Here is a 13,816-nt window from a genome sequence, read left to right as displayed (position 1 = left end):
CCAGCTCACACAGCCGAGGGGTCCCTCAGTCACCGTGAGGGAGGGCGCCATGTGGCTGGAGCGGACACGGGGTGAACCACGGGTCCCGGGTGAGGCAGACACTGCAGCTGAAGGCAACCCTTGACTCTAATCTAACCCCACGTGGCCAGCTTGGTTTCAAATTTCAGTGGGCGTGTGCATGGCCTTCCCTGGTGCTCATAGCACTTTGTTGCTGCTGTTTGGTCACTCTTTGACGCCACCTGGACTGCAGCCCACCAGGCTCCTCTGTCCATGGGAATTCCTAGCAAGAAGGCTGGAGTGGGCTGCCATTTCCTTCTCCAGGGGATCTTCCTGACCCAGGGATCGAACCTGCGTCCCCGGCATGGCAGGCGGATTCTTCACCCTCTGAGCCACCAGGGAACCCTGTTCATAGCACACTTACCCACCTGTCCCCCCAAAAAAACACAGTTCTTTTAAAATGCTTGGTTTTTGAACCAGTGCTCCTAGGGATGACTAGCAGAGCTTGTGTGTGACGAGCTCTGGGGAGAAGCCTCACCCACCTGCTCAGAAGCCACAGGCAACCCGCACTCCCCCGGGCCAGGCCCGTCACACAGGGATATGTGGAGCTGACCCATCACCTTTCCTCTCAGAGCCCAATGGGAGCGTCTTCCAGCGCGGCTGCAGCCAGAGACGTGGAGACCCTTCAGGAACCTGCCCTCCCCTCCCCACCCCACCCCCCCGCCCCCCGCAGCTCCTGCAGCCTGCTTGCCATGCACAAAGGCACTGCCAGCTGTGTGTATGTGTATGCATGTGTGTGACTGTGTCTATGTGTGTCTGTGTGTCTATGTGTATGTATGTGTCTGTTTTTTTTTATGTGTACATGTGTGTGTGTGTGTGTGTGTGTGAAGACCATTGCAGGGATCCTCCTCTCTTTGCTTGGTAACTTCCACTGTCAGCCACAGTTTTTCTTCCTTATCGCCAAGCCAAAAAGGCCTGTGACTACTGTTTTCTTTTTATAACATTTAACTTTCTCCTTTCAAAAAGCAGAAAAGGCTTTTACAGGACCAGGGTGGAGATGCTGCTCCTGTCTCTCCATGGACACATGTGGTCTCGCCAGCCCCAGGTCTTAGACTCTGCGCTCCTGACCCGCCTCTGCTGGAATGAGGGACTTGGACATTTCCCAGGGTCGGGGCGTTGGGAGGCGGGGGGCGTGCGGCGGGGCTCTGGGCGGACCTGGGTGAGAGAAAGGACAGGGGACAGAGTCAGCACGGCTAGGGCCTTACGCGGCAGACATGGCTTACCGGTGGAGTGGCGGGTGGAAAACGGCGGCCAGCCTGCACAGCTCTGTCCCTCAGACTCTGCAAACGCAATTTAGAAAGAGCCTTTGCCAATGTAGGTAAGAATCCTGAGATGAGACCACCCTGGATTTTCCAATGACAATCGTCATTATAAGAGACACAGAGGGACTTCCCTGGTGACCCAGCGGTTAAGACTTCACCTTTTAATGCAGAGGGAGCAGGTTTGATCCCTGGTTGGGGAACTAAGATCCCACATGCCTTGCAGCCAAAAAACCAAAACATAAAGCAGGAGGAATATTATAACAAGCTCAAAAGATTTTTTACAAAAGGAGAGAGACACTCAGAAAAGACGGTCACGTGAAGACAGGCAGAGACTGGAGTGATGTGACCCGGAGCATCCAAAGGAGGCAGGAAGGACCCTCCCCTGGAGGCCCTGGAGCCTGAGATCCTGCCCACCTCAATTTCCAGCTTCTGGAAATTAGGTGCAGGCCTTGCTCCCCTGCCTGTGAGCTGGGTGACCTGAGCAGGTTGCCTCCCTCTCTGCTCCTCAGCTTCCTTGTCTGTAAACTACCCCACGGGCTTCCTTGGGGGCTTAGTCAACAAACGCAGGGTGCTTAACCCAGGTCTGACACACAAGTACCAACATGACGCATTCACAGCACGCAGAACCATTAGGCAGTTTACTGACTGGCCTAGCTGTTCATGGTATGCTGTTTAAGAAAAAACCAAGTCACTAACCCATGTGTACAGGAATAATTCCACATCTAGCTATTCATTTGCGTGTGTGTTTGTAGGAAAAATGTCCAGATGGATAAAAAGCACAATATTAACAGTCAGGACACCAAAACTGGGTGACTTTCTTAGCTGTATTTTTCTGAGTTTTCCACAATGAACACAACTGATTACCCAAACACAAGAAGGGCATCCATCCTTCTTCTGCATAAAGTCAGGGCTTCATATTGGTTTCTTTCACTTTCTTAACGGCAGAGGTTGCTGAGGTGATCAATCGTTAAAATAATCTATGCAAGTCATTGATTTAAAGCTCAGGCCTCAGGTCCACATCTTGGTGCCATAACAGTTGAAAACCAGTGGGCTTTCAGGCTGGTTGGTTCCTTGATTAGTGTATAGGTGAAGTGGGCAGAGGGGAGATTTAAAAATCAAAGGAGGAATTTGCAACTGACTAGGTGTCAAGGAAGAGTAAGGGTGACCGGAAGAGGCAGCCCATCAGGACGGTTGCCACCAGGACAGTGTGAGTCATCAGTGTTCTAACTTTCTAACTGAAACAAGAGGAGGGGTCCTGGCACCCCGGGGGAAGCGGGGATCGGGGGGTGGGCCGAGAGGTAAGGGTGCACATTCTGAGTCCGGGGTGTCGTCCTGGAACTGCCAGGGAAACCTAAAGGGCGTGGGCAGTTACACTCCACACACCACCTTCACACTGAGTTTGCAGGAAGGCTGCCTGCTGACCCTGGGAACCGTTCCCAGCCTGCATTGCTTGGTCATCCTGAACAGGACTTGACCTGGTGGGCACGTGCAGAGAATGCCAATACCAGGCAGGCATGGTGCAAAATGGAGAGAACCCATGAAACACGCTAGCAAGTCCCAAGGCTGACCATGCGCCCAAACTTGTACTGCAAAGGAGACAGGAGACCATTCCAGAGGAACTCCTGCTACGTGAGCCCTGCCCTGCTGGGCCGGGGTCAGCAGACCCCACCCTGGGGGCTCTGCACCGTCACTGACAGCGCGATGAACATCTCCATTCATCTTCTCACAGTAAACGGCCAAAGGCTGCCTGATCCTCGGGCCCAGGGTGGGCACCACAGTCCCCTATGCCAGCTATGATCCTGTGAGTTCCAGCACCCAGATGGGAATCGAGGGTGCCTGTGGACCTGCTGGGCAGCCAGGCAGAAGGGTGCAAACACCTCTTCCAAGGCTAGGGGTTCGGGAAGCCCACACCCAGATCGTGCGATGCTTCCAAAGGATGGGGAGGGTCTGCTGCGGTTGGGTCACTGCCACGTCAGAAGAAAGCCGTCTCCCAGGTCAGCCGAACTGTGTGGGTCAGAACCCGTGACAGGCAGGCTGCACACCACACACACTCTCTACACGCCTGCCATGAGCCTGGGCTGCGGGACCCATGCCACTCCGGGCTGTGAGAGGGGACCACCTCCTGCAGCTTGGAGGCCGTGCTGACCGAGTGGGCTCGTGGGAGCTGGGCCTCCTGATGCCCGCAGGCAGCTCACAGGGTGGCGGAGACGCCAGGGCCAGTGCAGGAGCGCCCAGGGCCCAGGCCTACCGGATGGGCAGTTTTCATCCAGCAGAAATCGGCTCAGGAAGGGAGGCCTTTCTCAGTGACATTCAGGAGAGGACGAACCACTGATGAGGAGGTAGCAACTTCCTTAGGGGCCTGGGCCCCTACTCCTTGCCAACACAAGACCCCTTGGGGAGCGAGGGCACACAGAAGCCCCCATGCCAGAGGAAGGGGCGGCTGAGAGCCAACAGCTGGACTCTGACCCCCTTCACTCGGCCACACCACAGCCTCACCTGACACTACAGCCCACACCAGGCCCAGACCCCGTGAGACTGAAGGGTCTCGATCACGGGGGTCTGGAGTCACTGGGGCGGGGGCCCCTGTCCACACCCACCCCCCGTGAGACTGAAGGGTCTCGATCCCAGGGGTCCGGAGTCCCTGGGGGCGGGTGCCCCTGTCCACGCCCACCCCACCGTGAGACCAAAGTCCCCAGCTGTGGGTCTCGATCCCGGGGGTCCGGAGTCACTGGGGCGGGTGCCCCTGTCCACGCCCACCCCACCATGAGACTGAAGGGTCTTGATCCCGGGGGTCTGGAGTCACTGGGGGCGGGTGCCCCTGTCCATGCCCACCCCCCCATGAGACTGAAGGGTCTCGATCCCGGGGGTCTGGAGTCACTGGGTGGGGAGCCCCTGTCCACACCCACCCTCCCATGAGACTGAAATCTCCAGCTGTGGGTCTCAATCCCGGGGGGGTCTGGAGTCTCTGGGAGCAGGAAACCAACAAGGCAGTCCCGGGGGCCCAAGCCCAGGGCCGCTGACCCAACAGGTCCACCTCCCCAATAAACGAGTCCAGGACATTCTGGGGCGGGTGGTCTGTGAGACCCTTGAGAACCACTGCCCTGGGCCAGCGGCTCTGAGTCAGCCCACGGATACAGCAACAGCACTGCCCGAGCTGAGCAGCCACACCGCCTCCCGCGCGGCCCTGCGGGGTCAGAGGGCACCGTAACCCCATGCAGCCCCCAGGCTGACACACGGGACCCCGGGGCGGCCGGGGAGGAACGCTCCTGCACGGCGGTCACTACAGCGCGAGGCCCCCTGTGAGACAGGCTGCGGGCGTCGAGCTCTGCCTTCTGCTCTTGCTTCTCCTGTTCCAACGCCCGCAGGACACATTTCACCACTACTCCTCACGCGAGCGAAGTGGCCACAGTTTACAAGACACACGGCACCAAATCATAAAAATGTCACAGAAACACTTCCACGGAGCAAGTCAGTGTTTGAAGACTTTATTGCGTTAGACAAACTGAAGTCCTTGGAAACACAGTTCCACCGAATGCGTTCTTTATGCACCGTACTCAAAAATATACAATTTAAAGCACTTAAAACCAACTTAAAGTACTTCTCATATTAAACCAATTTTCCCATTTTTTTTTCAGTTTTGACATTAAAAAAAAAAAAAGGAACAGAAAGAGTACATTAAAAGAAAACTGTCAGCGCGGGTTTTAAAAACGTTTGGTTTACCTGTGATATTATTTCCAAGGCTGCTTGGCCGTGGAGACGCAGATGCCTCGCGCTCAAAGCTGTGTGATCACCAACCGTCTGAGGGGTGAGGACCACACAGAGCGCCGGGGAGGGCAGGCTGGGGGCACTGCCCGCATGCCTGCAGGCCCCATCCCCAGGGGCCCGCGACGGGGACAGGGGGACGGACGACGCGCTCAGTCACAGCGGCCTGAGGGCCATGACAACTCTGCAGGACGAGGAGGGTCTTCAGACAGAGGGCGGGTGCGGTTAGGAGGGAGGGTGGTCCTCCCCTCGGATGCTTCGGTACTTAGCCATGTCTTCTGGAAATACTTTAGAAAGTTCTTGAATTAACAGGCTTTTAAATTTCTAAGGAGAAAAAACATACACAGTCAGCATGCTTTTGCTGGGGACCCGCCACCCAAGTTAAAGCAGACGCCTGCGAGCCTCGAGCTCAGGAGAGACCGTGCCCTCGCGGTGCTGTGTGCTCAGCCCCGGAGGTGACCCCGGGCCCATAGCAGCGGGTGACTGCCCAAGACCGCGGTGGGTACAGCAGAGCTGCCTGGAAGATAAGCTTCACTCAAACGCCGTTTCTTCCCTCCTGCCTCCGACGACAGCCAGTCACAGGGGCAGAGAGGGTTTCTGCACACGGCACACAGCACAGGAATCTTCACAGAATATTTAACTGAGCGATTATTAACTCAAACCACATCAAGGTCACTGTATGCACACAGCCCGAGTGAGGCTTTTGGAGTACCCGGAAACCGGTCTTCCCCAAATGCTGGGGCTCCTTGAGCCTTGCTATCAGCGTTGTCTTAATCCGACCTCAGATGCAGCTAATACCGGCCAGCATCTCAAAGCCTAACAACGAGCTATACAGTAAAGCCGTACCGCAGGGATATACAAAGATACTGCACTTGGGTGAAGACAGGAAGACATGCTCAAAGGAGGCTGCATACCAACACTCCAGGAACCGTTGAAGACAGAGCTCGAGCAGGCTTCAGCATGCGGCCCACCGGGCACACGAGCTGTCCCATGAGGCATTCACGGTGACAGGAAATGACACCAAGAGGCAGAGAAAGGAACACAAACGGCACAGAGAGTCGCTAGCGTCCCTGCTGGTGGGCGGGCAGGGGACCTTGCCGACGGCGGGGAAGACGGGAGCGCGGGGACCCGGGAGTGCACCCCCCAGGGGCCGCGACCCTGCTTCTGAGGTGGTGGCCCCTGCTGGACGACACAGCTCAGCCACACAGTCCAAAACATTCCAGCTCACGGGGATGATGCTCAGTTCAAGAGCAGCTGGGGCTCCAGCTGACAAAGCAGAAGGCGGGCCGTGGGCACCACATGAGCCAACACAGCACAGCCACGCCTGGGGCAGGGCCCCTGCCCTGAGCACAGGACAGCCATCATCACGGTCCCCACGCAGCCATCCCGCAGCACGCCAGACACCATGCGGCACGCTGTACCCAGGGTCAGCGGCAACACACGCCTCGTGCTCCTGGTCCCCTGGGGCTCAGGCTGCATGGGACACAGGGTTCAGGCCATGGGGGACATGGGGCAGGGATGGAGAGAAGGCTGGCCCGCGAGGCCTCTTGAAGGAGGAGAGATGCGGACCCCGGAGGGTGGGCAGGGCACAGAGGACGGGCGGGGCTCCCAGCAGAGGAGATGGCAGGGGAGTGGCCTGGGAGGAGGGGCTCGAGGTCAGCCAGGCCGGGCGGAATGAAGACCGGCGTGGAGGCAGGGGGGTTCCCTGTCGGAAGCCAAGAGGAAGGGGCGGCAACACCCGCCCCACAATCTGAATCACGAGCGAGTCAATGTAAGGAAACAATTCCAGGCGTCACGCTCAAGATGCAGGGCTTCCTGGACTTCATCAACAGCAGGAGACAAGGACGGAGCAGGGCCTCGGTGGAGAGCAGGGAATCGGGTACAGGGGCCGTGAGCGAGCAGGGAATCGGGTACAGGGGCCATGAGCTGGCCGCTGGCGAGGATCCCCGAGGAGGAGAGCAGGAAGGGACAGAAGCCTCCAGGCCCACGACCTGCAGCGGCAGGGGCGGGCCTGACTGAGGGACGCACCCCGTGCAGGCTGGAGACACTAAAACCTTACAAATGAAAACAGCAGTTAAGTCAATGACAGCTAACACTACAAAAATTACCTGGGACTTTCCTACAAGACTGCCACATCGTTTCATTTTTTTATGCTATGACACGTCTCCAAGGCATTTAATTTTATTACCTATTTCCTTGGCAGGAAGGCTCTGACAAACTTAGACAGCAAATCAAAAAGCAGAGACATCACTTTGCCTACAAAGGTCTGTATCTAGTCAAAGCTATGGTTTTCTGGCAGTCATGTACAGACGTGAGAGTCGGACCATGAAGAAAGCTGAGCTGGAGAACTGATGCCTTTGGACTGCGGGGCTGGGGAAGACTCTTGAGGGCCCCTTGGACTGCAAGGAGGTCCAACCAGTCAGTCTTAAAGGGAATCAGCCCTGAGTATTCATTGGAAGGACTGATGCTGAAGCTGAAACTCCAATCCTTTGCACCTGATGTGAAGAGCCAACTCACTGAAAAGACCCCAATGCTGGGAAAGATTAAGGGCAAAAGAAGAAAGCAGCGGAGGATGAGATGGTTGGATGGCATCACCGACTCGATGAACAGGAGTCTGAGCAAACTCAGGGAGAAAGCGGAGCACAGGCAAGCCTGGCATGCTGCGGTCCATGGGGTCGCGAACAGTCAGACCTGACTTAGCAACTAGACAACTGAGCAGCAACCTGTTACACGACTCAGAGTCGCCGAAAGCGCGATGCGGCCGAGCAGCTGACGCCTCAACGTCTGCCAGCCGAATTCGCTCTGTGAGCATTTCCTGATGCCCCTACATCACTTCCCATTCAGAAGGACCTTACCTTCATTGTGTCGATCTTGCCTTTAACTTGCTCATTCTTGGCCAGAGCCCTCTCCAGGCACTCTTTGGTGTAGAGCTGGGGGTTTCGCCCTTGATCTATGTATCTGGAAACAGGAAACATCGCCGTTAACATCCTCACGGCTGACACCTCCTCTCACAGCTTCTTTACGGGGGAAAAGACAACGGCAGACTCACACGGCCCTGTTCAGAGGGAACTGTGTCCAGGAACCGGCTGAGTCAGGGTTCCCTCGCTACACAGGTAGGGGTCACTCGCGCTCATGTTACTTCTAATCGTATGAGTAACTCGTGAAGTCAAGTGATGATCACTTATAACCCAAGCGAAGCTCCACGGCCACACCAGTTCACACATTTTTCAACATCTGTGTTTTTCAAAAGGTTTCACCACCTTTCTGTCCTCATGACAGCCTGTAAGGTCAGGCAGCTCTTGACAAGAGAGAACCAAGTGTGAGCCAGAGCCTCGGGCCTGGGCAACACAGGAAGCCTGCCGAGAAGCAGTCACGCTCCGAGTGCACCCCGTCCTGGAGGGGACGCGGGAGGGGAGAGCCCCGAGCAGAAGAGCCGGCCCTGCCCGTCCTGAGATCAGTTCACAGACTGGGGAGAGATGGGGCTGATATCCTACTTTCTTTTTTAACTTTTTATTTTGTACTGGGATATAGCCAGTGGGGTATGAGCAGTATGGGGTGTAAGCAGTATGGGGTATGAGCTTCCCTGGTGGCTCAGATGGTAAAGAATTTGCCTGGAATACAGGAGACCTGGGTTTGATCCCTGGGATGGGAAGATCCCCTGGAGAAGGGAATGCCAACCCACTCCAGTATTTTTGCCTGGAGAATCCCCAGGCACAGAGGAACCTGGTGGGCTACGGTCTACGGGGTCACAAGAGTTGGACCCGACTTAGTGAATAAACCACCATCACGTAGCCAATTAATAATGCCGGTAGTTTCCAGACGAACAGCAAAGGGACTCAGCCACACATATACGTGTATCCACTCTCCCCAGACCCCCTCCCAGACAGGCTGCCACACAACACTGTCAGAGTTCCCTGTGCTGGACAGTAAATCCCTGCTGGTTTTCCATTTTAAATACAGCAGGGTATACATGTCTACTGATCCTTTCCTAAGTAACTTGATTTGGACGAAGACAGATTCTCTCCCATTATTTCTTAACAATATAAAATGATTTCTTGAAATTTCAACTTGTCCCCAAAATGTCTTCATCACCCGAAGACTTCACTGAGCACACACCTAGATAAACATCCACATTTTACCCAGGTAAGGCCACAGGTCTGCCTGAAGACCTGCACGTCACTCAGCTAAACAGAATTATTAACAAAGAAACAAAACCACGACAATCAAGTCCCATTTTTATGCTTCAGTTAAAAAAAAATATTATTACTTCAGATTAAAGACATTAAGTTATTACTGATGGCATAAAAACTGACCTTTAATTACGACATAGCAAAATATTAATAAATCAAAAGTTCTAGAAATCCCATGTTACTGGGATGTACTTGAAATGATGGAATGAAAAAAGCCAAAATTATGATTAATCCTAAGCAAAATCCATCCACTTCTGGGGGGAGAAACCTGACTGGCCCAAGTGTCCAAAATAAACCACCCTTTCGACAATGACGTCACCTATATCAGACACTTCTTTGGAGACCCAGGGTTGAATCCCACATCTGCCAACTCCCCAACCCCGAGCTCCCCCTCGGGGAGAGCCAAGCTTCACACTGCCACCTCTGCCACAGGCGCAGTCCCTGCGGACAGCCTCCTCCACAGGCACAGAGCGACCGCAAGTGCACACTGCTGCTGCTGGGCGCCCGGAGGCCACCTCATCTCAGCCCCACAGGGGTCTCAGCCGGCCCTGCGGCCAGCTGTGGCTGCAGCTGCAATGGCAGAGCCTCGCATTGCCACCCCTTCAGGGGTCTCTCTCTCCCCTTTGCTCCACTTCGGAAGCCGGGAGTGGTCCTCGGCATCCGTCAATCTATTCATCCCACACACTCAGGGCCAGCACGGCTCTGATGAGGGCTCCTCCAGGAAGGGGAATCGGGCTCCACCTTCCCGCGCCTCACCCCCAGGAGTCTAGAGCGCCCCTGGGCACCACGCCCCTCGGCCCGCAGGACAGGACAGAGCTGAGCCTGTGAAAAATGCAGCCTGTGCTCCTCTGGGAGCACAGCTGCTGAGCTGCGCTGTGACCAGGACTTCTACCTGTGAACCTTGGGGACGTATAATGGTAACTTTTCCCTTTACTGAGCAAGGAACTCTAGTGATTTCCATCTGCAGTTTTACTGCAGAAAGCCCCAGAATTCTCTTGCTGTTCCAAGCCAGCTCTGGGAGGAAGGCTGCTTAGCCCAGAGAACTGGCCCTGGTCAAGGACAACACAAGTCCAAGATTTTTAAACTAAAAACAGAGTTGCCACATAATCCAGGAATCCCACTCCTGGGCATATGTCCAGACAAAACTAAGCTTCACAAAGATACATGCAGCCCCGTGTTCACAGCAGCACTGTCTACAGCAGCCCAGACATGGAGACAACACCAGCGCCACCACAGCGCAGGGTAAAGACGACGCGGTGCATATACACAGATAGTTCCACACTCCGCTGCCTTTAAAAAGGAAAGGAAGCAATGCCACTTGCAACAACACGGATGGACCTAGAGATCATGATGCCAAGCGCAGTCAGACAGACAAAGCAGACAGATTCTGCTTTGCCACTCACATGTGGAATCCAAAACACGGCACAAACGAACAGAGACAGACTCAGGACGGAGAAAAGAGCCTTGTGGTTGCCAAGGGGGAAGAGGCTGGGCAAGGGAGGGACCGGGAGCTTGCCATCAGCAGAGGCAAACCAGTCTGTATAGGATCCTACCAGCACAGCAAGACCCTACTGTTCAGCACAGGGAACCCCATGCAGCGCCCATGAGAAGTCATGACGGAAAAGGACTTGAGAAAAACACACAAGTAACTAGAGCACTTTGCTGCAGAGCAGATATCAAAACACTGTAGATCAACTATACTTCAATATTCAATACAGTAAGATTTTAACAAGCCCACAATTTTAGCCTCAGCTCCGACACTGACTAGCTAGCAAGACAGTGCAGTTACCTATCAGTTCTTTCACCTGCAAAATCAGGGCGCTAAAACCTGGATTAATAAAACCCAAGAGTTCATTTCCCAGAGGCGCTCTCCAGGCCATGACTATCGCTGGGTGCAGCTGACTCTCTCGCAGGAAACACTAAACATCCATCCTAAACATCCCTCTCTGAAGAACTTTTTTTTTTTCCCCCCAATGAAGCACATATTATCATCTCCTAGAACTATTACTGCCAGGGCAGTCTGAGAGACACCAAATTCGTACTTCTCGGGTTGTTTCTGCCTTTAAGTTTTGTTTTTTTTTTTTTAATTTATAATATAGCCACTTAAGACTTTCTCCTCAAGAAGAAGTCAGGAAGTCATGGGGCTAACCTTTCAGCTTACCAGGATCTTGAGACCCTATGATGTCTTTCAAATATTTCAAGAGCCATTATTCACCTGTAACTCTTTTTCAACAATACTATACTGAGATCTTTTTTTTTTAATTGTTTAGTTCCATTAGAACATAAGCTCCTTGAAAGTCAAAGTCAAGTCACTCAGTCGTGTCCAACTCTTTGGGGCCCATGGACTGTAGTTGGCCAGGCTCCTCCATCGATGGGATTTTCCAGGCAAGAATACTGGACTGGGTTGCCATTTCCTTCTCCAGGGGATCTTCCTGACTCAGGGATCAAACCCAGGTCTCCTGCATTACAGGCAGACTCTTTACCATCTGAGCCACCAGGGAATCCCTGAAGCTCCATGAAGGCAGGTATTTTTCTCTGCTTTTTTCCCTGGCATATGCCCAGCACCCAGACCGTCCCTGCCACACAGCAGACACTTAAACACTGGTGGTCAAGGAAAAGTGTTAGTTGCTCAGTTATGTCTGACTCTTTGTGACCACATGGACTGAAGCCCACCAGGCTCCTCTGTCCGTGGAATTCTCCAGGCAAGAATACTGGAGTGGGTTGCTATTCCCTTCTCCAGGGGATGTTCCCAACCCAAGAACTGAATCCACGTCTCCTTCATCACAGGCAAATTCTTTACCCTCTGAGCCACCAGAAAAGCCCTAGGATAAGGAAATCATTACAGGAAAACCAAACAAGAGCCAGAATATCAAGTACAGCACTTACTCAAATACTTCTAAAGGGACCGTGATATCATGAAGCTGCTGTCTGCATTTATCAATATCTTGTAAGCCAGTAACAATAAAATTCCTGGGGGAGAAGCAATAAAAGAGAACATTAGGTTAGTTTAGATGACCACACTGGGCACCACCCACACCGAGCCAAGGAGGGCTCTAGAGGCCTGTTCCTCACACAGAACAGGTGACAGGCAGCGCTCAGCTCTGGTTAGCTCAAGAGTGCCCGGAAAGCTCTGGAGTTATACAATATGCTCACATATCCCTTGATTTTCTTTTTGAACAAGGAATTACCAATATTGAGGGGTCAGAAACCAACAGGAATAAGGGCGGGAGCCTCTGAGACTTTGTGTACCCTTTAAGACAACAAGGGAGGTGGGGGGGTGGCGGGGGGCACAGTGGACTGGCCTTCAAGAGTCCATTCTCAGAGTCTGAGGGAAGAAAGCCACCAGGCCTGGTTTAATTTCAGTTCGGCTTGGGAGCCTTCCTGGAACACCGGGCTGGTCCCACAGCACTGTGTACGAAGGTGGGGTTGCAAACACGGCTATGTTTGAACCCTCCATAGAGCGGCGAGCCCTTATCCACAGCATTTGACTTCGCCTTTGATCCATCCCAGGGGCCTAGCACCAGGGCCGGCACAAGGCTGTTGCCAGAAAAACTATTTCATAAGCGTTCCGTGGCCCCTCTCAGCCCCCCAGCACCCACCGTCACGCGATTCCTCCAGAAACGGTAAACTGTTATCTGGCCCTGATGACTTCTCCAAATGGGGCCTGAAGGAAAGGTCCCAGCCAGGGCAAGGCGGGAAGGAGGGAGCGCCGAGCGCCCCCGCGCACAGCCTGGACCAGGAGGGACAGTCCTCCGAGCAAGAGTGGGGGGCAGGCAGAGGCTCGCGGCCGGACCCGGCTTCCCACCCCGCCCCACGCAGGCACCGCCCCGCCTGCCACTCACAGCTTCTGGTTGAGCCCGGCCTGGCTGCTGGGCTGGAAGTCGCTAACGATAATGCCGAGCTGCCGGATGTTCTCCACAAACTTCTCCAGGTGCTCCTCCAGGTGGTCGAACTTCTCCGCCATCGCCGCACAGCCCGCACACCGCCGCGGGCGTGGTCCTGCCCCACCGCTTCCTGCTTCCGTCCGGGCCCGCCACCACTTCCGCTTCCTCTGGGGGTCGGATGGGGCGGAGCCTGGATGGTGGGCGCGGCCGCCGTGGCGGGGTATGGGGCGTGGTTTGGTCGCGGGGCGGGGCTTTAGGAGGGGCCGCCGGGGCGGGGCTTGACCGCGGGGCGGGGCGGTATCAGCTCGGTCCCGCCCCAAGATCCCTAAGCCCGCCAGGTGAGCGGCACGCTGCACGTGTTGGTCCTCAGGACATGCAGGCGTGGCTGAGGGACACACAGAGCCAGCGGTGGGGGCCTCTGGGTTCCTGCTCTGTCTCCCCTGCCCCTGAGCAAGTTCGCTAGCCTCTGAGCCTCTTGTTCTCATCTGTAAAATCGGGATAAACGAGACCTGACCGTTACCTGAAGTTTGTTAGAAGAGAAAATGCCGAGAAGGCTGAAGCCCAGCGGGCCGTACTTGGAAAAAGTAGCTTTACTCCACCATGAAAAGACCTTTTTTTTTTTTTTTGCCTGAGTATGCGAACTACAGGTGGTGGTGGTTTA

General features: G+C 54.7%; 1 protein-coding gene across 1 annotated transcript; it reads right to left on the bottom strand.

Annotated features, from left to right (window-relative positions):
- Positions 4,791-13,305, bottom strand: MED10 (mediator complex subunit 10). Its single transcript, XM_018065763.1, has 4 exons — positions 13,114-13,305; positions 12,158-12,241; positions 7,937-8,039; positions 4,791-5,405 (listed from the first exon to the last, which is right to left on the bottom strand). Exons 1-4 carry the CDS (start codon positions 13,233-13,235, stop codon positions 5,307-5,309), a joined length of 408 nt encoding a protein of 135 aa, XP_017921252.1. The 5' UTR covers positions 13,236-13,305; the 3' UTR covers positions 4,791-5,306.

Source organism: Capra hircus, chromosome 20 (assembly GCF_001704415.2).
Source record: "Capra hircus breed San Clemente chromosome 20, ASM170441v1, whole genome shotgun sequence".
NCBI lineage: Eukaryota > Metazoa > Chordata > Mammalia > Artiodactyla > Bovidae > Capra > Capra hircus.
The sequence above is the reverse complement of the archived record's forward strand: the minus strand, read 5'-3'. Positions and strand labels throughout refer to the sequence as shown.